This window comes from Polyodon spathula, chromosome 11 (assembly GCF_017654505.1).
Source record: "Polyodon spathula isolate WHYD16114869_AA chromosome 11, ASM1765450v1, whole genome shotgun sequence".
Lineage (NCBI taxonomy): Eukaryota > Metazoa > Chordata > Actinopteri > Acipenseriformes > Polyodontidae > Polyodon > Polyodon spathula.
Window position 1 is genome coordinate 17,606,242 of NC_054544.1, and position 24,561 is coordinate 17,630,802.

A 24,561-nucleotide genomic window follows, 5' to 3' on the forward strand; every position below is an offset into this window, starting at 1 on the left:
ATGTGTTATCACACCTTGGATTCCCTGTTAAAGTAGACAACTTTATTAGAAATGAGAGTGCTGTGAAAAGAAACTAATCTAGTAAATAAATACAAGTAAATCCATGTGAACTGGGGGAATGCATATATAACTTGGTTCAATGTGGTTTCTAGTCACTTCAATTCTCGGCAGGATGTTGTAAATAGCTAATTAGGGCATCATCACTGCCAGGGACTTGTAGAATGTCTGATTCCTGGTCATAAGCTCTTAAAGCTGGAGTAGCACTGATCTTGTTGGCATAATAAATGTGTCTGAGGCTTATTTTCTGTTCAAAGGTCAGCATACTGTCTGTGTTGAACATGACTAACCTGTTAAATAAAGAGGATTGATCCACATGTCACATTGCTCATATGGTAACTACGCGAACCAAATATCTAGACAGCTTTGTATATTTCTGCACATAATGTACTATGAAACCTTACTTATGGTTCCATGTCAACGATACAGATTTTCACACTCTGTAGAACTGCATTTACCGATTCAGTGCTGGTACCATACAAATGTCTCTTATATTCAACATATTTTATTAACCTACAAAAAAGAAAAATACTGCAGGGTATGCCAAATCTGAAACATTAGGCCTTATTCACCAAGCTTTACCTCAAGGTTTGTTTTTAGGAATTTTGTTTTATATTTATGAAGCTGTTGTTAAAGAGACACCACATCTCTATTGCAATAACCCATGCATATTAAAAACCTAATCATTCTAATATTTGTATATGACTTGTCATGCTTATCAGTATATCATAGTAACCCAACACCGTTTTGGTAGGTACAATTGACTAATAAACATCTAAGCCAACAGTACAATTTGTTGTTGATTTTGCTGCAGATCTTCAGGCTGTTTGGGGTAGTCTGGTGCACACCTTCACATAAAAACATTAGAAATGTGAACAGATTGACATCAACAAAAGTTATGATGGGTAGTCCTAAACAACCACAAGGAATCCTCCATGTTGGCTATAGAGAAGGTTACAAATATCAACCAAACAGTATTATTTATTTGAAACTATTAGTGCTTAAATAGCACCATATATGGTTTGTGGTAGAACGGGGGCTGTATGGGATTGTATAGTCTTATGAAATGTACAAAGGTACCTGTGATTGAAAACCATGTGTTCAGATGTTTCCTTGGATACAAAGTGATAGTCCCCCCCCAGCCACTTCATAGCTCTTAGAAGGATGAGTAGTATCTGTGGAAGAAAACTTGCTGTTTGTACATGCTGCTGACCAGAAATATAATCCTAGAGCCCTACTCTGAGAGGAATAAAATAACTCTAACTGTATAAAACTAACAAGAAACAGTTTATCTGCAGAAAAAAAAACAGTTTAACACAGACAAAAAAGTACAGCAATGTACATCTTTTCCTAGCACTTAAATTCCATGCTAAAAAAGAAGCTCTACATACGTGGGACTGGGTCTTGGACAGTTTTGGGGTTGAATTCAAGTCTTTTCTGCAACTCATTCACCCCAACACCAGATGAACCTACAAGAAACAATGAAATCAAAATCACAGTCCTGCAATCACAGAAAAGTTACAACAGGCACAAGGACCACTGCTATTTTTTTTTTTTTTAATTCTCCATTAAACTTACAGTTTTCTATCCTGGAAGCATTTTCAATGTCAAAAGAATCTTATGCTTTCACTTTGAATCCAGTTTAAATACGTAAACGAAAGTCTTGTAATGCGTTTGAACGGCAACCAGTCCTAACCGACGAGCACAATGAGGCAGTGTCCATCCTTCGGGTGGCACTGGTATCTCACCACTTCCTCGTAGGGGGAGGCTACAGAGCTGGAGCAGCTGCTGGCACAGCACGTGTAGTAGGACTGCTCGGAGCCCTGGGACTTCCTGCGGGACAGACACATGCTTCTGCGGAAACCAGCTGGAACACATTTACTGTGCATACAGTTAAAAGTCTCTCTCGCATGATGACTGAAATACCAATCTTAGGATATTTGGTGCAACATACAACTCCCACTGTAGCTATCAAGTAGACTGAACCTATAACTACACTAAGCATTCAGGTTCTGCGTTAACTCCTCTTGTTACCTCTAGATCTGAATAGAGCAATGGAATCTTTAGTACTTTTATTATTGGAATTCTTCTCGTTGATTGGGTCCATGCTAACAATTGAATTTATAACATATACAGTGACTTGAGCATGACTTGAGGTGGTAAAAGTAAATTCAACAGAGTAAAAAGTTTGAAAACTGCTGTATGAAATTATTGTAATGGGTCGGATTAATAATGACTTGTCTGAAAGATTAATAGATTATATTTTGCCTGGACAATGTCATCACTGACCAGAATTTATTCTTTCATGATAACATACCCAACAACTATTGGGACAGCGCTGAAAGGATGCACATGTCACATGTCATGTTTCTTGGGTTATAAAAAACAATTACCTTGTGTTCCAGCAATGTGCTAAACTTTTTTGCAGTTTTATTTTATGGATGTGCCACAAATTTGGCATATTACAAAAAAACCACATGATAACGTCTCCATTTTTATTTTAGAACCAGCTTAACATACCTATATAGAAGCATGGATTGTACCCATTAAATCTAGCCTCTTCTCTGTTTGGGAGAAAAGGGGAAAAGAAAAACAATGTAAAAGACATGAAAAGTATATGTAAAGATAATTGTTTTCTTTTTAAAATCCCAAATGACTTTGTGGCTTCGGAAGTCTTTTGTTCAGAACTCAGTATCGATAGTGTTTACATGATGCAAACAAGATATTGCCATAAAATATTTACAGTATCATATTAAGCTTTTAAGATGAAACCGAGCCGCATGTTTTATTGATTGAACTCAGCACCTACAGTACTTATTGTCTGAATTGTCTTACTGCTCGCCCAGCTGCAATTCAGCTACAATTATGAATAGGTACAGTTTATTATGAGATAAACTCAAGCTTGTTAAGGGGACTTGGAAAAGTTTTGCTTTATCTAAATCAATACCACTATAAATTAATTTCCTGCAGAGCAGGTAGTAGGACCCCACCTGGTCCTCACAGAGGTTTCTCGTTCTATAATTGTTGAACAGGTAATGAAATAACTATACTATATACTTTACTATTACTATATACTAAAATCTGTAAATACTAATTTGAGAAGGAGATATAGATTTATTGAGAGGTAAGACAATGTGTATCAAAGTTTTGACTGTTACACTTTTAAAACTGCATTGTACCACCATCCTGTTCAACTTTATACCAGTAACAGATTCCTGTGTGTTTCTAATGTGTTATTTGTAACACATATAATATAACACAATGTTTAATTGTGGTATCATTTATCCATAACTTGTATCACTGAATCAATAAAGTAAACAAAGGTTTCAAATGCCTTCATCAGTGTAATGCATATTAAACAAAACATCTATATATTTTAAAAAAGGTTAAGTATGCAGTATAATTGGCTTCCTCTACATATCTTATTTGAATGACTATTTTTACAGTTTGATTTTTGCAAAGCCCTGTGGTATTAATTTCCCTGCTAAACAGAATACACTCCATTTGTATTGAATGACTGACTCACTCTGTTAACCTACTCTATTTAAAACATCTAAATTACATATATTTAAACATTTTTAATACAATAATGAGTTTTTAGGATATAATCTATTAGTTATAAAACAAAATATAGTATGGCTTAGACAAGAGGAGGGACTTACTGTATAGTTTTTTAACTTTTGCACATTATCTGATAAACTATAAAACCTACAACAGCAAAAACTATTTGGTCGTACTGTAATTACAGTGTAATAACTAGATAAATACCAATGAGTACAGCAAGTACTTTGTAATTACATGGTCTTTTAAACAACCTTTTGTTATCTAATGGAATAAAATGGAAAATTACATTTCCATGTATTTACACAAAGAAGTTAGCACATACTGTAATAGCAGAAATGTGGAAGTTACACAGTTATTACCATGTTGTTACATGGTTATTTCGAGTTTGATCCATAATCTAAAGCATTGCCACCATTGTTGTAGCCAGCAGCAAATGCTAACAGAGTATTAAAAATAACTCCATTCCTAACATTAAATGTTACAATGTTACAATGATAAAACAACACAGGAAAGTAAATACAGTAAGGCTTCCATTGCATAGCAGTTTAAGTCATTCCAGGTTTTACTGTGTTTACTTTTACTGTTTTCCTAATTTAACTCAAGTGGGCTTAACTATTAAATTTGTGGTAAAGCCAGGAATGTAGGCACAGGTATGACCAGGGTGTCCTCGGCTCACCGCGCACCAGCGACTCCTGTAGTCTGGCCGGGTGCCTGAGGGCTTGCCTGTTAGCTGCCCAGAGCTGTGTTGCCCTCTGACGCTGTAGCTCTGAGGTGGCTGCATGGTCAGTCTGCAGTGTGAAAAGAAGCAGTTGGCTGATGTCACGCGCTTCGGAGGACAGCACGTGTTCGTTCTCACTGCACCCAAGTCAGTGCAGGGGTGGTAACGGTGAGCTGAGGCTAAAATAATAATTTTAACCATTGAAACAAACAAGAATATAAATACTTTCACGTGGTTTGGTGGCTCGTATTAGGCTTGCACTTACCACTGTGATCCGTGTGGCCTCCATGTATCACCCGGGCAACCACGATCTCTCCAGTTACCTTATTCCTCTTTATTGTTGTACCCTACAACAAAAAATGAAAACTGACATGCTTTATTGCTGCAAAGATAATTTCTGCACATATTCAACTGAAAATCAAATGCATGAAAACAGTATGGAGGCTTACAAAGCAGCAATCCGTTCAAAATTATACTGCAGCACATCATTCAACACAATTAGCTATCAGCACCCTTTCAGGCAGTCAAGACATGTGCTCATTGATACTTCAATCTCTAGTGTTTCCAATGCAGTACCTTTCTGTGACCACAGATTTATTTTTACATTACAGAGGAGGACCAGCACTCTTCTGGTATATGATTCCTCTACATATGCAGGTGAGCAGAGGGACTTTCAGGCACTCTGTTATAACGTTGAGTTACTCACCTTTTACTCACAGTATTCCAAGCCTTTTTTTCTCATTCAAGTGGAGTCAAAATTCTTAGCCATCACTATGTCCACACAGAAACAAGTGGATGTAAAGTTGTTGAAAAGGACACAAGAATTGCAATATCACAGGAAATGAGAGCCTTGACTGGTCCAATTACAGGTGATAAGGTGATAAAGCAAAAAGGTAAAAGGTGCACCCTAGGGTGTGAGGAACCCTAACTACAGGTATATAACCATCTTACATTTCACCTCATGATGATCAATTTACCAGCCACTCAGGGCAGGTGTTAGTCAGTCTGAGTTGGTATGTGTTTCTAATAGTAAACTCTTGACCTGTGAGACTGTACAGTGCTTCTACTTTTATTATCTGCAGTATGTATGTAACCAACCACTCAACCAACATTAGAAATAGTAACAACGATGGCTACTGACAGTTCTGAAAAGCCAATAAAGAGGGCTTGTCAGCTAAATAATCATCTAGCCACATTTTGGTATAGTCATGTGACTTATAGTTGGGCTCTGATTTCAGAAACTTATCAGTGCAAAACGTCTGCCAGTTATGATTCCTCTAAAATTGAAATCCTTACAAAGCTTTCAGTAAGGACTGCACATACACATTACAATGTAAAATATAGTAGCAAAATAGCCAAGGCACCACAGTAGGATTGGACTGTTGAACATATAGATATTCTGATTTGTATTTTGATCCCTCCTATTCTGCTGTAAAACTTGGCAAAAATAATGATTTCCATTACACGAGAGTAGATGTTAAAACTTGAGGCACAGATGCCACAGTATGTAACTTAGTTTGACTGATATTGCAATGCATAGTCAGGGATCATTGTTGCAAAAAGGGAAAACATTTGAATGCATATTAGGGATGTAATGAATATTCTCATAGAAGCATGGATTGTACCCATTAAATCCAGCCTCTTCTCAGTTTCTAGCATTTGAAAGCATATTAGGGATGTGATGAATATTCTCTCAGATGTTATTATTTCCATTTGATTCTAAAGAGTTTTTGAACACACACCCCTAATGCATGTACATAGAAACAATCTGAGGCACCGCTATACAAGGATTCCAACATATTTAGTCTGACCTGTATGTATTCTGAGAAGGGTAAAATGGACTGCAAATGCATCCGTCCAGGTCAGGGTGGTTGTGATTTGTTCTTTTGCAATAAATAACAAGTGACCCTCATTGTGTTTTTTTATCCTTGATATTTCCATCCATTAACATGAATGGGATCCCACAAACTGTAGGCTTTAATTGACAATTTGGAATATGGCATAGATGAATCATATGACAATATTGCAATTTATACACAAAATGCAGCCCCATGTGAAACATACCAAGGTATTTTATATTCCACAGAAGAGCCAAAAATGCTTTGGTTATATATTACCAAGATATATGCGTACTGCACAACTTTTTGGCAATGCTGTGGTGTTCTGCAGTGCTTTTTCATATTATTGATATTGCAATATTCAGGAATAGATTCTAATAGTGCAGTTAATACTTGAGTACTGTGCACATTCAGAGACTTCACTTAAGGCAGACTTTCGTACTGAACTCCTCTTTCATTGCATAAGGCTTTGGAGTTTTGCTGTGCAGCAGCTGCCGAATCGCTTAATGAACTCAAAGATTGAGGACTTCTTGGAAGGAAAAAAGTAGAATACATTGAGTCTGCTATTAGCTAAAAAATTAAACATTATTTTTTCAAGGTTTTTAAAAAAGCTCTGGACTTTTCTTTTAGTATTTGTAAATATAACACCCAATAATAATAATAATAATAATAATAATAATAATAATAATAATAATAATAATAATAATAATGTTTACATAATAATTAAGCAATGTTTACTTTGTGTTTTAAAATATCTTCGAATGATGGACAATAATGAGGCCATGCTTGTGAAAAACTAATCTTTTGCTCCATTGCACTACTCAGTAATTTTGGTCCCCTAAGTTACTTAAATGAACAAATGTAACCAGTTAATTATTTAATAATCTGTTTAAAACCTGGAGGACTTCCTTGTCCGACACTATAAAACTTTGTGCACAGGGAAAGACATCCTAGAATTGAATTGGATCCTGAATATTTGAGAAATCATGGAGACAAGGCTGCTTTTTTAGCTTTTAGCTATTTGGATGCACATACTGCACCACACACTCAAGGGAAAGATTTCACTGTGATATTATGGGATGGAGCATGGAATGAACAGACTCCAGACTCTCACAAAATTCCAGATTGTAAAATGAAAGAATTAAAAAATTAAGGCAGTAGAGACAGTGCTTCCTCTTTTTTTTCCCCTGATTCAAAGAAAATCACCAATTTGGAAAAATGTTGGTTGGGCTATGTTGAAAGTAAATTGTATATGTACTGTGCTGAATAAGGCCCCTTAACTAATTCACTGCCTTCAAGATAAAACAGTGAAAAAATGAGGACGCACTGTATAGTATAAAAAAAAAAATAAATAAAATAAATTGCCCATCACGTTGATCAACGCCCCCACCTGTTTGAATAGAGAGGCTGATGATTCTGTCTGCCTGTGGAAGAACTTTTTTTTTACTAATAAGCCAGCCCTCCTCTGCTCTGCAGCAGACCTCTGCGTTCCGCTGGGACAAGTGGTCCCAGCCACTGCCGAACAGCATTGCTCAACCTGGTCCACCAATGAGGAGGGATGTGGCGCTGTTGGGTGACTCGAGACCCCTTCCATGAATTCACTGAACGAACCAGTGGCAGAAGACCTAGCAGACAGGTTGGAGCTTGCAGACTGAGGCAATATCGGAGACAAAAGGGGGCCCTGCATACTCTCCAACACGTCCACCAACAGGTTCAAGGCCTGGGTGTTCTCCTGCATGGTCTCTGACCTCATCTCAGTGGCAGCAACGACTTTCTCTCCATGCAGCTTAACGTCACGCGAGGTCTTGTCCACTGTGCTGGCCACATACTTCATGGTGGACCTGAGCTCTTCAAGGCTCTCCTGGTCTGATAGCGCCTGCATCCGGTGAGTCCCCAGCAACTTCATACCCCTCTTTGAATGGAGCAGAGGGTTGGAAGGGACCCACTGTGGGCGTCGGCTAATGTAAAGCAACTCAGTCGGGACAGTGTTCTGAGAGAACCGTGTGCATGAAGAGGCTGGAACTGCAAGGGAAAGGAAAGCTCAAAATGTCCAGTTTCTCTCTGGGTTGACTGTGGAAAGGTCCTGCCTCTGTTTTGCTGTCACTTGCTGCAGCTATGTAATCTAAAAAGAAAAGCAGACAAGAAAACATTAACATGTACGTAGTGCAGTAAGTTACATGAAATAACAACATGGTAATGTATATATTCAGAAATTCAGAAATTACACACATACAATTGACACGTACCTATACTAAAACCTCTATTTTAAAGTGTGCTGATATGATGAGGCATAACAAATTATGCAACAATAAAGTGTGCTGATATGATAAGACATAACAAATTATGCAACAATCACACTTTCTGTAAGTCGATATGTTCCTTTATTCTGCATTGGGAAATCCAGGTCTTACCCATCACAACAGAAGTGTGAAGAAAAGGGGCTGACAGGTTCACCCTGTCCTCCCCCAATCCGGCCGCCTGTCTTCGAGAGCTCATGGTCGGGTCGGAGAGGAATGCAGCCCCTTTGCTGCTCCTTCCTGCCTGCTTTCTGGCCATCTTCTCTTTGGTCCTTCTTTTCAGGTCATTCCACCTCTTATTAATACCCCTGAAGTTTTTCTTTGTAGGAGAGACAGCATTAATGTTTTCCCCAGGCCCAACCCATGTCTGCCTCTGAGCTTATATTAAAATCTTTCATTTAAATGGTTCTGAATGGCTAACTCTTTAAAATGAAGTCCTCTGTTTATCCATACACAGAGCAGGTTTGCTATGGGCAGCAGCAATGCAACCTTCCTTACATCGCCCAGCAATGTCCCTTAGCCCTGCCCTGAAGGGACCACTGTCTTTGGAGTTGCATGTGCTGAGCAGTCTCCATACCCTCCAATCCTCAGTCTTTCAAAGAAGCTGTCTGTACAGGTGCCTGTTGGCACCAATTATGACATTTGTCCATTGGGAACCAGGCTGAGACAAACACAGGCCCCCCAACAGCCACGAGGTAAATAACTATTATTCAATAATGGCAGGAAGATTTGGCGCAAGCCTTCTACCCTGAAGCTGGACTATAACCTGCCTAAGATTTATATTCATGTAACAACAATGCAATACTCGTTTCCTTCTTGACGTAACATAATGCATACTCACACTCCAAGCTCTCGGTAACCAGGAAATAAGAATTGCTTGGTAGGTGGGGTGTGACATATGGAAACATGCACAAAAATGACAGAACAAAAACTTGCTAGAATTTGAAACCTAACCAAAAACAACTGCTCTTATGTGAACATAAGTTATTTCTTGCTAGTTATAGATGGTAATATGAAAGTTATTTTTTATCCTCACTGAAAAAAAGGATTTAAAAAAAAAAATGGGCAGAGCAACACAAATAATTAGAGCTAAATATTTTGAACGGACGTAACAGGACTTTTCAAAAAACAAACTACGAGTTTTGAGTACTATGACAAATCTATAATGTTGCTGATATGCTAACTGAAGTGCTAACTGAATATTTTACAGTGGGATGAAGCTTCTTTGGCAGTTTCTGATCTGAGTGGTGAAAACCCTCTGGAACACGTCCTCTTGACCAGTATCACAGAGTGAGTCTTAATATCCTCTTCAGAACCTCAGTGCAGTATTCTGCACAATACAAAATGAATTGCCTTTGTACTCTGAGGTGTGAAGAGAATGTAGGGTGTGTTCCTCCTTACCAGCATCTGTTTGTTCTTCACCAGGCACACAATCTTCACTGCCTCCTCCTCATCCGGTAAGCTGTCAGGTAGGGGCAGCAGGATCGGTTCATAGTCCTTCTGGGCCACTGTATCATGAGCAAAAAGCAAAGCCTACATTAAAAAATAATGGGCCATGTTTTCAAAGCGTTACCTCCAGTCTCTAATTAACTCTTATTTTTAAAAAGAGAAAAAAATCATGTAAATGTTATTAAATGAGAAACAAACACCTCAAAAGTGCTGAAGAGAACTTGGGTAATATTACTTAGTTCTTAGTTCTCTACATTCAAGCCGACATTGAGGAAAATGAAGGCTTGCCTTGTACTTGACACTTGCCTGCATGTGTGGGTTTCTCAGTAGTCTGTGGAGTTCTTTCACTTCAGGAGACGGGGAGGCTGTTCTAAGGTCAGATATAACCTGAGAGTGAAGGAGAAGATTACAACCATTAATCTACATTTGTGTTAGTTTTGAGAACATTATAATCAAAATCAGCGCTGTGCAGATACTCCCAGTAATTTCATTTATTTGAAGTTATACAGTATTCATTACATTGGAATAAAACCTCTTTTTAGCCTTGTCATTTCAGGGTTATATTCTAAAGATGTTTAGCAGGTACTGCCTGCACTATCGTACCTCTTGTGAGAGTGCAGATGCAGAAGGTAGGAAAGGTGTGGGGGTCCTTGTCAGGTACTGTTGCAGACACAAATATACCTGGAGAAACACAGAAATGTACTGAGGTTGTGTAGCTCACTGCTGATCAAAAGGCTAACCATCTATGTTATTATACTTTTATAATAATAATGAGGTTGATGTTCAGTTCAATGTCAATATTCCAGTTGTTATTTCTCACAACACTATGAAAATGTGGGAGGGGATATTTAAATGACTCTTGGATTCTTCTTTAGCCCTGTATGCTAATCTTATCGTGCTCAGCTTTGAAATCGGGTTTACCAGGGGATGTGACATGTTCACGTGAGAATGTGGAAGGAGAAAAACAAGGCTCCTTCGGAAAATACACAACAAAGTCATTAGTTGTGATGAAAAGCATCCTAAGCTGTGATTTTTAGGTGTCAGAGAATGCAGTATATTCTTCACACCTGAAGGTCCATGTTGTTCAGGCAGTTCTAAGCAAGGAACAGCCACTGGGGCCCGCTGTCTTTGTGGAGATATCTCTCAGTTACCTTCAGCAGTGACTGTAACCAGGGGGCATCGAGCAGGCTATACAGCAGGTAGGTTCTGTCTATGTCCCGACTTATCGATAACCGGACCTCCTCCACCACCATTGCCAAAATCGTTGATAGACCTGGAAAGTACAGGCACACAATACAGTGCTATATTCACACTTTGGCGAGAAACACTTGCACATAAGAGTCAAATTCAATTAACTGGAACAATAACAATAAACAGGCTCCCGAGTGGCACATTCAGCAAAGGCACTCAACGTGGATGTGCCCTATAGCTTGGGGATCACAGGTTCAAGTCCAGGCTATGTCACAACCAACCGTGACTGGGAGCTCCCAGGGGGTGGCCCACAATTGGCCAAGCGCTGCCCAGGTAGGGAGGGCTTAGGTCAGTAGGGGAATCCACGGCTCACCACGCATCAGCAACCCCTGTGGCCGATAGGGTGCCTGTGGTTCTGCAGTGGAGCCTCCAGATCTGTGTTGTCCTCTGGCACTATAGGTCTGGTGGCCTTGCTGTGGATCCACAGTGTGAAAAATGACAGATTTACAGGAGCACGTTTCAGAGGACGCGTGCTCCAGCCTCCGTTCACCAGTTGCTAGTGGTGGGCCAAGGATACAGACAACAATTGGGCACACTAAATTCAGGAGAAAGCTGGGCTAAAAAAATTGGAGACAACTAAATAAAAAAAAAATAATAATAAAAAAAAAACAACAAACATCATGTGGCTACATATTTACTTTTGCTGTATTAACACAATGATAAATAAATAATTACAGCTCCTCCAAATACATTATAATCTATTTATAGCAGCTTTTTTCCAAGCTAATTTTAAAAGGCTAATTTAATTGAGCACTAAGCGTGGTGTGGAAATGATGTTGCCCCCTTACCATTTTCATTCAGTGCTGTTCGCTCCACCTCTATTGACCGTATCATTCTGAATATTGCAAAGACATGGTAACTGATACATGAACACTTAAAAAATATATTTAAAAACAAATCCAATACTTTGCAGTGATCTATAAATTTTGGTTGAGCTGTTGTAATGGAACCAAGTCTGTAATAATATAAAGAATGGTCATTCCTGGAGAGAGAGAGAGAGAGAGAGAGAGAGAGAGAGAGAGAGAGAGAGAGAGAGAGAGAGAGAGAGAGGGAGAGAGAGAGAGAAGAGAGAGAGAGGGAGAGAGAAAAGAAAGAGGGAGAGAGAGATGGAAGCAACAATTATATATGTTTAAAATACAACACAAAATAAAATAGTAATAATTTGTCTATAATATCAGTCTTTCAGCGAGTATCATTTTTCTTGTTCATACAGAGTACAATCCAGGTACTGTATAAAATAAAATAACAATAAATGGTTTGTACTGAACTATAAGAAAATCATCTCAATTCGGGCTTCTGTGGCTGTATAAACAAATTACAGAGTAATTGTTTTTCTTCTAATTTACTTCAGCCCATGTATCTTTCTGTGCATATATGCATATACACACACATACTCAATAAAGATGGGGGGGGGGGTACAGTTTTGTACAGTAAAATACCCATTCTGCAAAAGCTGAAAATCAACAATAGAAACTACGGAATATGGAATTAACACATGCATTTCACGATGGCGCAGAACGCAGTATCAGAACGACTTTATCTATATGGTATGAGGTGGGGGTGCAGGTGGGTTTATTCCAGTGTAGTGATTAATCTGTCAGGAGTTAGTCCTATTAGGCATAGTCACCTTATTATATGGGCAGAATGCCATACAGTACTTAGGAACAGAGTTCTGAGCTGAGCATCTTACTTAAATTCAATCTTACAAAAAAGGTTGTTTTCATTTCTTACTTATTTTATCAGTCAAATCTATGAAATAAAATGGGGTTGAATTTTTTTTTTTTTTACCTTTGCTAAAAACTAAATCAGTCTTTCAGCGAGTATCATTTTTCTTGTTACGTGCACAGGCTGAAATCCCTCATATTATAATTCTGTGATTCACACTCAGTGGTATTATTATTATTATTATTATTATACAGATTATTATTATTATTACATAAACAAATACACAAGTCTACAGCAGTTACCTTTGACAACGGTTGGTAGTTTTTCAGAATTGAACTACACTGAACTACAATGCTACCTCAGTCAGTCAGCTTATTCATTTAAAAGGCAGACCATACTGTCCCAGCCTCTCTCACTCATTTTACACAGAAGCCTAATAACCAGTGTTTCTTACCTCACCAGCTAGTGTAGGTATATTACTTTAATAATGTGAAGGAAGGTCTCTAATTTTCCTTCGATATTATGGAGATTCCTTTTTAGAGGCTGGGCTTTCTCCGGCACCAGTACCATACGTGGTTTTACTCCAGCCCCAGACAGTCAGTTTAATCCTGATACATCCCACTTAACAACCTCTTCTCAAGAGCACTCGACTGACAGGCCAGAGCTGCACAGCGTCCTCTTTCTAGTTTGCGTACCAGAGTGTTGTAATTGGCTTAATGAAGGCGAGACAAACCCGGTCCTAAATTACATTTTCAAATTAGCTCTAGCAACTCGCTACTGGTCAGCTTTTTCTCATGTTGAACACGTGTTTGTTTGTTTTTTTTATTATACTGTAATTCACTATGCAGATATTTGAAATATAACCCTATGGAACTAGAAATTGCTGTTGCATCATGGTACCTAGTCAGTTCCTGTGCTGTCAGTCATTTGCTGTCAAATGGTCATAGTGCAATCATACCATGTGATTTACATCACAGGAAGTGACTAGGTACAAGGTGATTTTTTAGATCTGTAGCTCAAAATAAAATAGAAAAAAACAGCAAAGACCCAAAAGATGAACCTTTTATTTTAAACCTATCTAGTTACAGTGTGTATAGATAGATAGACAGATATTTGTCAGAGTATGTGCAACACAGACATGTTTACCTGGAAGCTTGATTTTGTGTTCAAAGTGAACTTAAACATCTGTTTCATTTGCATTAATAGTAATTGTAGGTTTGTATCAATTTACAATAATATTAATGCACTATATAAATATTCTCCTTAATAAATATAACTATATAAAATATGTATTTTTAAAAAAGAAACAAATGAAAGAATTTGACAATGTTGTGATTTTTTGCACTGCAGATTGTTTTCCAACAAATGAGTTTTAAAATGCTTTGTGTGTGATATCATCACTTGAAGGTAACACTAAAACTGAAGATCTAACAAACCCAGCCTAGAAATGAAACATGATGAGGCATTTTGTTGATGAGTAATACATTTAGTATAGTACATGAACCGATCACGCCCTGTCAGCGCCCAACAGTATGGTGTCCATATTAGGACATCTTTGTACATCAGGCAAAAAGGGGTCACTATGTGCTCCCTCCTCTGAATCCCCTCCTCCCCCTTCGCTTCGTGAAGTCTTTTTCGTGTCTTGATGTTTCAGATTCATCAGTCTCTGACAGGTATCCCACAGATACAAAATATACATTCTGTTTTTGACAGCTTTTGTTGGACAGTTTATACATTGCAGTATGTATATTGTGTCATCACGTGAGCATTGCCCTGTGTACAGTGCAACATGGTCTGCTGTGCATTGGGCACTATAAACCCTATTATACAACAGCAACCGAATATATAGTTCTTAGAAAATCACAATGAAATCAGATTAATTTGCACCATTTCAAAGATAAATAAAACTTAACTATTGTGGCATGTCAACATATATAATAGTAATACTACTACTACTACTACTAATAATAATAATAATAATAATAATAATAATAATAATAATAATAATAAACACAACTGTTTTTAAATTGCATTTATTTACCCTGGTTCATATTAAGACTGTTAGTACTTTAGTTTTAATACATACATTTTCCTCCATAGGCAATTGTTTTTACTTGTAAAACACATTCCACCACAAAAAATACAAAATATAAATTAATAGCTTTTGAAGGATGCCACAATATAACACAGTATTAAATCAGTAATTAGGAATGCCTGCAGGATCGATGATGGACTTCCTGCACTGAAGACCTGGGTAAAAACATGTATCAATGTACACTGTACAAAAAGCTGGGCTTCTTTCAGTATGCAGAGTAATGCAGTGCACCATTCAGGTAAGAACAGTTAACAGGATCGTCACATTTGAGAAAAGTAGCCAAGTCTCCCTTTTAAACAAAAATCAAAGCAGCACACAAAGCCTGGGAGGAAAGACGAACTCACAACAGTGCTTGTTTGATTTCACGTTTAAGTAAATTCTGAATACCAGTTAAGACTAAATGGCCTGCTTAATTCAATGGGATTTAGTGCAGTTATGTAAACTGGTAATGTAAAAAAGTTAAGACTTTGAGACATACATTGAAAACCACAAAGGAAAAAGTCTTTAATGTGCACTTATTACTGACACCACTTTAAAGGGTTATTTATTTTTCTTAAAGACCATGTTACCATTATTCTTTTATGGCACTGCCAATGATGTGTAGGCCTTGGAGCATAATATTTTTGCAGTAACTGGTCATTAAAATCGTATTGAGACATCCCATGTAAATACTTAATTTAGCACAACCGATCATTTACATGTTACATAAACATACTTCATCATCATCATCATCCTTGTCACTGGGACATACAACTAATTATCAGTTAACTTGCAGAACTTTATAAAACCACTAAACATCCTAAAAATGATAAAATCATCATTGAAAAAACTCTACTAAACCATGTCTGCTATCCATGGACTATTTCTGATTTTTTAAGATGACTTGATAAAAAAAAAAAAAAAAATGAATAAAAAAATGTAACCAACCCTTTATCATTATGACTTCACCTCACTCACAAATTACATTACTGTGGTAACCTTAGCATTCCAAAGGTGTTCCACAACTCGAAGATTATTTCTGTTGACTCACATGGCACTTTCCTTTGTTAGTATTTTTTGATCACCCTGCAAACACATGTTTAACTAACCAACCAACGTAATCCATGAGATCAACAATACAATGTAGCTAAATCATTTAAACCTGTTCAACACAGTGGATCAAAAACAACTTTTTATAAAGACTAATATATTTCCTGTTTTAAAAAATATATATATGGAATAACAGTGGGACACGACCACTGAGAAAACCTGCCTGTATCTTCTTTACAAACTGACCGATTATAGGAAAACACTGGCTACTGCAGATTTATTTGTTTAAAGGGAAACTATGGAAACCATAGCCCTCAGAACACAGATTTACTATTATCTGAACAGTACAAATAGTTAATACTACTGTTGCGGCCCATGAATTGTGCTTGCTACAGTATGCCATCAACTAAAATAACCATAATAATATTTTGTTTTTTAAATATTTATAACACTAACTACTTTACGAGTCATAATATGATGGATTCAATCTGTGTTTTAATTTCAGAGGAATAATGATAATATTATAACTCTGGGGTTACCCGACCTGTGACCAGCAATACCGAGACATGACATTGAACACATAAGGTTATCATATCCCTTGCAGCTTCTTCAATAAAACATGCATTTCCATGTGTGCTTATATTTATAAAAAAGAATATAAGATCTTGTTGTAATAATTCAATAAAAAAATAACCATGGTCACATATTTAAATACAGTATTTTTTTTAGGTTCTGCAGTGTTAAGTGATAGTATACAGTTTACAATAATAGTGGCTGGTTCAAGATTATAACAGGCATCTTTTATTATAGTATGTCTGTTTAATGTGGGAGCTTTGTAGAAAGATCAGATGTCGGTTCTATTCAGTGATTAGTAACTTTATAATGGTGTAATATTGCAATGTTTAAATAGTGGACACTCACTGATACTCACAGCAACACACCACAATGTAAGACCATACCTTAACAGCTGTTTGAATAACATCAGATCTTATACACAAATATACATAGCAACTGAAACACCACAGAAGACAAGTTTATGATCAGGTACACAGTACCAATCACACGGCAAATGCTCCTTGAACTGTGTGTGTAAATCACTCAGACATTAGCTACAGTATCTTCAATCTATCATATATTTAGCAAGCTGTGCCAATAAAAATAAAACACAAATGCAACACTACCACCTAATAGGAACAAATATATCTGGTTGGTAAAAGGCAATTGTTTCGTTTGATTGATCTAACCACATTTTTGAATTTCTTGATGACCACATTATGTCATTTTTAACACTGTCTATTGAACTCTGTACGGCAATAATATTGAAGAATTTTGAACAGATAAGAACTTTAAATTCTGGAAATATTTTATGCTTAGACACTGTACTTTTTGGTTTTAAATGATAATTTATTTTAAAAAAAAATCCTGCTTACATGTTTAGACAAATCGAAAACTTGTAATTAATTTATTAAACAAAAAAAAAAAACACAAACACACCACTCAAGTTATGATTAAACACTGTTTGCAGAGGTGAGGCAGTGTGGAAAGGAATTAGAAAAATCTGTGCGTGACTGGAACACAGGCGTGCTTAATGTCGGTTTGAAAACCTAAACGCGTGTTTTGTAAAGATACATGCGGGTTCTCCAGTATGTAAAGGAAAATGACCTGTGTTATTCAATCTGAGCTGTACATTGCCAAACAAATTGCTGTACAACAACATAATCTGCCTGTTGCCTTGGTGATTTAACATTTAAAAACGTTCTTTGAGTGGGTCACTGAACTGGTAACCTATTTAGGTAAAGAATATAACTGTCAATAAAATGTCACTGAGCATGGGTGCAGCACTGGCAGACACACAGACTCTATTTGTATTGCAGTAACTGAAAACACATCTTCCTATTTTAGCTTTATAACCAATCCAGCATCCATTGACAGCACTGGTAACGTTTGTTAAGTCTCACTGTCCCATTTCCTTATGTCGATGCAATTCTGAACCCTGTTATGTTTCTTCAGGTAGCATGTAATCTGACTGCTCTGATTCATAGCCCTCCTGAGGCTGAAGCTTGGTCTCTTATGTGATCTTCTCATGTTGAATCTGATAATAGGAAGCCTGCAGAGAAAGAACAACATATATTAACATTATCGACTTGCATCCAGAAACCAGGCTGTGCAGTTGGAGGCAGGGACATCAGATGGGGCTTCAGTTTCTTATACGGCTGCATATGCATGAGTAATGAATGCCAATGGTAACCAAAATGCTTGAAATCCAATCCAGTTGTACCCACCACCCAAAGCAAATAATTTATTACGACCATTAGGAGCCTTGATTCAATGTATTGCTCTAGTATTCAGGCATATCATTTTATTTCTGAACTTTTCAATGTACTGTATGAAGTGGCAGAACTAAAATGTCACTTTGATACTCACTTTTAGTGTTGTAAACATGATCCCCTGCTCCCCGTTTTGAACACTGGGATCCATCAAATCTTCAATGAGGTGCACCTCGGAGCCCAGATTCCTTATTCTGGTTTTAAAGAATGCAGGACACAAGAGCCAGCCTTTACTATGAATGAGCGTTATGAACTAAAAAAGTTATCAATAAGGGATATTCAGTTACACCATGTGCCATCTTTGACACCTACCTACTGTTGTTGCTTTTCATTTTGGACAATGTATTATGATTTAAAGTTAAATTAGTAATTTAATTCAATTTTATACTACATGTAGAATCTCTCTGCCATTTACTTTAATTGGGATTCGAAGTTTCTTCTGCGGTAACAAAACAAGGCTCCCATCCACAGCCTAGCCTGTCGCAGGATGACTGATTCCATTTAAGCAGAAGCAGCACATAATTGACTTTTATTTATTTATGTTTTAGGTTTCTGTATCCACAGGTGTCAATATTTGTGAGCTCAGCTGCATCCCGTGGCTTACCGTGCTCGTAGAACCACATACAGGAACACAGGGAACAGATCGTCCATAGACCACAGGAAGTCATTTTTCAGCAGTGAAAGCACTTCCTGCGTGATCTCCTCAAAAGTTTGCTGAATCACATGCAGTTTGTCAGTGGGGGTAAAGGTTGTGCTGCACAATACACAAGAAACGGCACTGCATTAGTTCAAGTACTTATCACTTTTAACATACACTAGTATCTTTATTCTTTAGGAAGAACCAAGGATTAGAAAATATTAAGAGAAACATAATTATCACTTGTCCCACTTTTCTTGTGTTTAAGATCTTGAATCTTAAACACAAGAAAAGTGGGACCAGTATATATATATATATATATATATATATATATATATATATATATATATATATATATATATATATATTGCTAAACCACTGAAGTGAAACTCAGCTGCATAACAGGACGAATAAATAAAGCAAAGAACTGCAAGATCTTCAACAGAAGAAAGCGGGACTAGTGATAATAGTTCGAAGAAAGTTGATTGTTTAATTAGAAGTAAAGAAATGAACTGTAATACATGGTTAGCTCTCCTTTTAATGTTTTAGTATCTTGCAAAGTCCATGAAGAAAAACAAATTTCCAAGGCTACACCTCTCGAGAGCAGTCAGAAAACAACTTGATGCATTTTACAGTTTATATATTATATTGCCTGGAAGCAACATACGCCAATATAGGGACACTATTTCTGTTTCTCATCAATCTCATACTAACAGTGAGGTTACATGAATGAAAACACAGGTCAACACTGAAGTTCCCTTCTAGCGTTCACTCTCAAAGCAATAAAAACAAATAGCTCCCCTAGGTATTCAGGCAATTGCCAGCTCATAGCTTTCCTTCCCTTGGCAATCACTGTGATGCCTAAATTAACAGAGACAACAGCGAGCTGATTGCAGGTTTTGATTAAAGAGATTCTGGAGGTAAAAAACAAGTAAAACAGCATCATTCATACAAACTACCACCTCACCTACAAAAGACACCTTACCTGATTTGTTGTAAACTTTCCACAGCTGAGGCAAAGCAGATGTCCTTTGTGCTTGGCAGTACCTATAGAAACAGATAAGTTGAAAGATAATAATAATCTTTACAAATTAGTGGCTTGCCTCCTCCTAATAATGAGACCCGCTCTTTTGAACGTGTGTAGCAGTGAGGAGTCAGCTGATCCATTGAGATTAGCACCCCCACCATACCTATGACATTTCTTTCGGTGGCTGTTGCTGGCTCCTCTATACCCATAGAAAACGGCATATTGCCGGTTGACACCAATAGTCATGTAACTGCTCCAGTGCTCTGGTGAACCTCTGGATCTTGGGTCACTGAAATGCATTTAATTATGTTTTTTTTTTTTTTTTTTATTAGGTAATAAATTATGTAATACATACTATGATATATGACTGGACCTTTGTAAACATTAAAAACTACTATATATATATATATATTATATATATATATATATATATACTTAATTCAGTGACCGGCAGTATGTTACCAAGTCCTTCTAGCCAAATAATGTTACAGAAATCCATTTTTATTTTCTGACTTTAAAGAAAGACAAAACTAAAACAATACCTTTTTGTTCTCTCCCAAATCAGAGATGCAAACAGGCCAGAATTTCCTGCAAAAAGATAGAAAAAAGGTTACAGACTTGGGTGGCCTAAGTCATTGTAAAATTGCTTGCACAGGCAGTGGCAAATAGACCCCCACATTGCCACTCTATGTATCAAACCTCTAGGGCGTGAGGTACTGTATAGTGCAGGGACACGCAACCTGCAGCCCGTTTATCGTCTGACTGCGGCCCAGTGTATTAATTCCATCACTTATGAATATGTCGCAAATATTTATTTTTAACTTTGTTGACTTGCTTTTTCAAATTTTTTGCATAAAAAGCAGCACACCATTTTAATTCGTACTGCGGAGAGTAATTGCTTCTCATCAGCTGGTCTCCAACTAATTTCACAAGTTTTCCTATCCTTTCTCAACTGCACAAACCCCCTGCATTGAAAGAACCCATTCCCAACATAGGAGGCTTGTTGCTAGGGAGGCGACATCACTGCCCTGTGCCTTTTGCTACATTGCTGCCTGCTACAACTGAACAACCTTGTTGGCCAAAATAAAAACCACTTCAGCAAGTAGATACTTAATTTGCTTTGTTATTATGCAATGTTTGTACATGAAAACAGTACGATGTTAATGCTTTGTTTTTAATTGTTTTCTATATTTCTGGTTGTGATGTGTATCGTGCAGTACGAATTAAAATTGACAGTAATTCTGAATTTGCCTATATGTGTATGCATGTGTATTATGTATATTGCAGCTAAGGGTTAAACTCAGATTATTCTTTAATAATGTGCAGCCCAATATAAATTAGGTTAAACTAGTTTTCTGGTTATGCGGCCCGTGATAAAAGTTTGGTTGTGCATCTTTAGTATAGTGCATAGAGTGCGTGCACATCCAGTCCTTGGCCTCTCATCCTGCCACAAAGGCCCAATGCCAATTGTGCCACATTGCGTGGCAATTTTGTAATGGAAACTGCTGTCTGCTGAGGCCACAGAACTGAATTTTCCCTTTGATCGAGACTTCCAAAACCAGGACTTTCCGCAGATTTTTCAAACTGTTATACACCACCATAGACAAAATGTTTAAACTGTTGAGTCCTGCTACCCAATTGCTTCCTGTCCACTGTAAAATCAGGCTCTCATCAATAGCTGCAGTCAGGCCATGTGACTTACAGCACAGGAAGTGTTCAGACGTGATGCATTTAGAAATATATCCACTATTACTTACATTTTTTTTAAAAAAACAAGCAAATAATCTAAAGATATTGAGCACAATGAAAGGCGTGCTGTTGATAATGTAGCTAACAGTCAGGAATACAGGGGCTCATACTGTTGCACTCCCAGGAAGTTGAGCAGTGCCAGGTCGGGCTGCTTGTTGAGTCTCAGCACGCAGTCCCAGTACACATCCTCCTCCCGCTCGTTCTCCAGTGCGTACAAGGTGAACAGCGGCGGGTACAGGCGGGGCAGCAGCACCGGGAGGAGCAGGCCAGAGCTGCTCACCAAGCGGCTGAATAGCATAGAGACACCAGTTACACAGGGTGAACGTAACAAACATCTAATTTAACTGAACAACCTGTATATAATTTAAATCACATTCTTCATAACGACTATTAATATTACATTGTACTTACCCTGGTCTAACAAAAAAGTAAACTACCTTTGCTTGCTTACTATCTTTGTATACTTAAATGGACAATCTTCCCTTAGCAACGAACAGGATAAGGACTTTATTATGAAAGGTGCTCCACAAGCACAGTTGCCCCCTAAATGGTATTCGTTTACTACCAATGCAGAACAACCGTGTGGGACTTTTGTTCTTCATTTTATCCCCAAAATGGGTTTCTACAATAGTGACTGCCAAGACTGGTATCACATTAAATGTTGATTCAAACTGGCAGAGCCCTACATGCCTCTCCTGATGTCTAAGTGAATACAGCTAACTGTATGTATTCTGACACTATGTCAGCCAAGTGGGTCCTATCTGTCATGATGTGTTTACAAAGGTGGTTATACAATTTGTGATCCTCCACAGAAAAAACACAACACAGCAAACAGAGGTAACATCGGTCAATGAATAAATAGTCATGTCTCAGTAAACAAAATTAAAAACGTTTCAGCTGCCTAATTTGTTATTGCTATGTGTTGTGTTTACTCTTCTATATAAGCCTACACTGATGCAGAACAATCTATTACTTCAAGACTTTGCTCTAATTCATGGTCACATTCTCTTGCCTATAGCTATTTTCTTTAACAAGAACATGATCAGATGCTCCATTCACTGCTTTAAGGGGGAAGACGACAGAAGATCAGAACAGTTTAATTGACAAAGACGGCTCTGCTCCCACATTTTATACAGGCAAATAATATTATACAAAGCATAAGTTCTTTGAGCGGTTATATTTCAAGATGTTCATACCGTCTGTTTCTGTTATATAGTTCCTCTTAATAAACCTTCTTGTGAAACATGTTTTTGAGCTTTTTTTTTTTTTTTAAATACTTCTTGCAGAATGACTCGGACACCTCACTTAAATATCTTGGTATCAGGTAACACATTTAATGTGATTATCGATTTGGCGATACTAAGAGAGCTGAGTGGGGCATGCAATGCTTAAAAATATATATATATCATTTTGGGGAAGCACTGCATTTGTGAGACACTGTGCTCAAAAATCTACTTTTCATATGGTTGAAAAAGAGGTGATTACCTATTCAGTGGTTACTTATTACCTAGTAATTACCTATTTAGTAATCATGGGGTCCGAGTGGGTGAAATGAACAACAAATCCCCATCTCCAGACATTCTGTGTTTTTTCACCTGTTCCAATGCATGTTTGGAAGGGTGGTGAATATATACATGTAGTAACTTTCAGAAATGATGATATGTTATCCAGAATTATAAAGAGAGTCATACCCAGGTTGTGTTGATTCTGGTCTGCAGTCTGTTTCCTCGTCACAATGTGAAGCTGCACTGGGGATTGGAATCACACTGCCCTCTTCTGGGAGATCTGAGAAAAGGAACCTAAAGCCAAGAACAGCTTAATTTACTATCTGGTGTTGTTACAGGTCTTCCCATCTGTGATGTTTTTGTTTTTCTTGTTTTTCCTCAGTGGTCTCTTACAGAAAGATGCTCATATTTCACTGCTCTCTATATTCCTTGAGTGCCAATAGCAATGTCTTCTTTCTATAGATTTCTCTTGTTCTGCACTTTAAGATATCACCACTGTAATATATTGCACGGGGTCGAATGGATTATGAACTGCAGAACAGGAAGAGTATACAATGTGTCCCTAGGACCCCTTTTAAAATTATGAGAAACTGAGTCAGAATATTGCCTTACCTGACTATCTGGAAGATCCGTTTCAAGTAGGACTGGATCTCATTGACTGCCTGCTCCAGTAAGCGCCGGTTGGCACCCACTCCCACATAGGTCATTCTGTAGACAGCCACCAGCGTCTCCACCAGCTTCCCCAAGGGGTGCAGGGGGGTGTCACAAGCCTGAAAGAGCCACAGATAGTCAGAGAGCAACATTTGCTTTCACAGACCCTCGATTAGCACTGATCTTGGACTTTGTTAAATCAGATTAATAAAAACGTACCTTTATTAAATATTTTCGGATGTTTTCATATTTCTCCAGGGTCACAGGGCCAACATGCTGAGGAATAACTTCCAAGCTCTCCAGTGTTTTGTTGTGAGATCGACTCATCATTTCAGGGCTAAAACAAAACAGATCAGGTTAGTTGATAACATATCCCAGCTGTTGTCAATATAGCCAATATAGCTTGTAGAGTTGACTGCAACAAAATCTCAATATTATAGAGTTGACAACATTAAAACTTCGATATAAACCCTTTGAATTTTGCTTTAAAAGAAGAACTCCACTACCATTCAGTCATGCACACTTTAGCTTTCTAATGCATATGCACATGCCAAGAAACTACATATTTATACTACAACAAAACTGTAATATTTAGTTGATGTAATACTAGCATGGAGTTTACATTTTGCAATCTGTGCACTCTCCTGTCATTGCAGAAGTACTGGGTCATCAAAGTGTTAAAAGCTATCCCTGGCCCTGACA

General features: G+C 37.6%; 1 protein-coding gene and 1 pseudogene across 3 annotated transcripts in view; both read right to left on the minus strand.

Annotated features, from left to right (window-relative positions):
- Positions 1-461: 461 nt before the first annotated feature.
- Positions 462-12,008, minus strand: LOC121323059 (annotated as a pseudogene).
- A 3,139-nt stretch (positions 12,009-15,147) lies between these two features.
- Positions 15,148-24,561, minus strand: part of LOC121323105 (alsin-like) — a 46,908-nt gene continuing 37,494 nt past the window's right edge. For all 3 annotated transcript variants that reach the window (XM_041263893.1, XM_041263894.1, XM_041263892.1), the window contains exons 26-34: positions 24,079-24,196; positions 23,821-23,978; positions 23,395-23,502; positions 21,814-21,990; positions 20,497-20,542; positions 19,913-19,974; positions 18,895-19,044; positions 18,388-18,484; positions 15,148-18,070 (exon numbers count right to left, since the gene is read on the minus strand). In XM_041263893.1, coding sequence (XP_041119827.1) covers positions 18,032-18,070; positions 18,388-18,484; positions 18,895-19,044; positions 19,913-19,974; positions 20,497-20,542; positions 21,814-21,990; positions 23,395-23,502; positions 23,821-23,978; positions 24,079-24,196 — 955 coding nt within the window. In that variant the 3' untranslated portion in view covers positions 15,148-18,031. The remainder of the gene's footprint in view (positions 18,071-18,387; positions 18,485-18,894; positions 19,045-19,912; positions 19,975-20,496; positions 20,543-21,813; positions 21,991-23,394; positions 23,503-23,820; positions 23,979-24,078; positions 24,197-24,561) is intronic.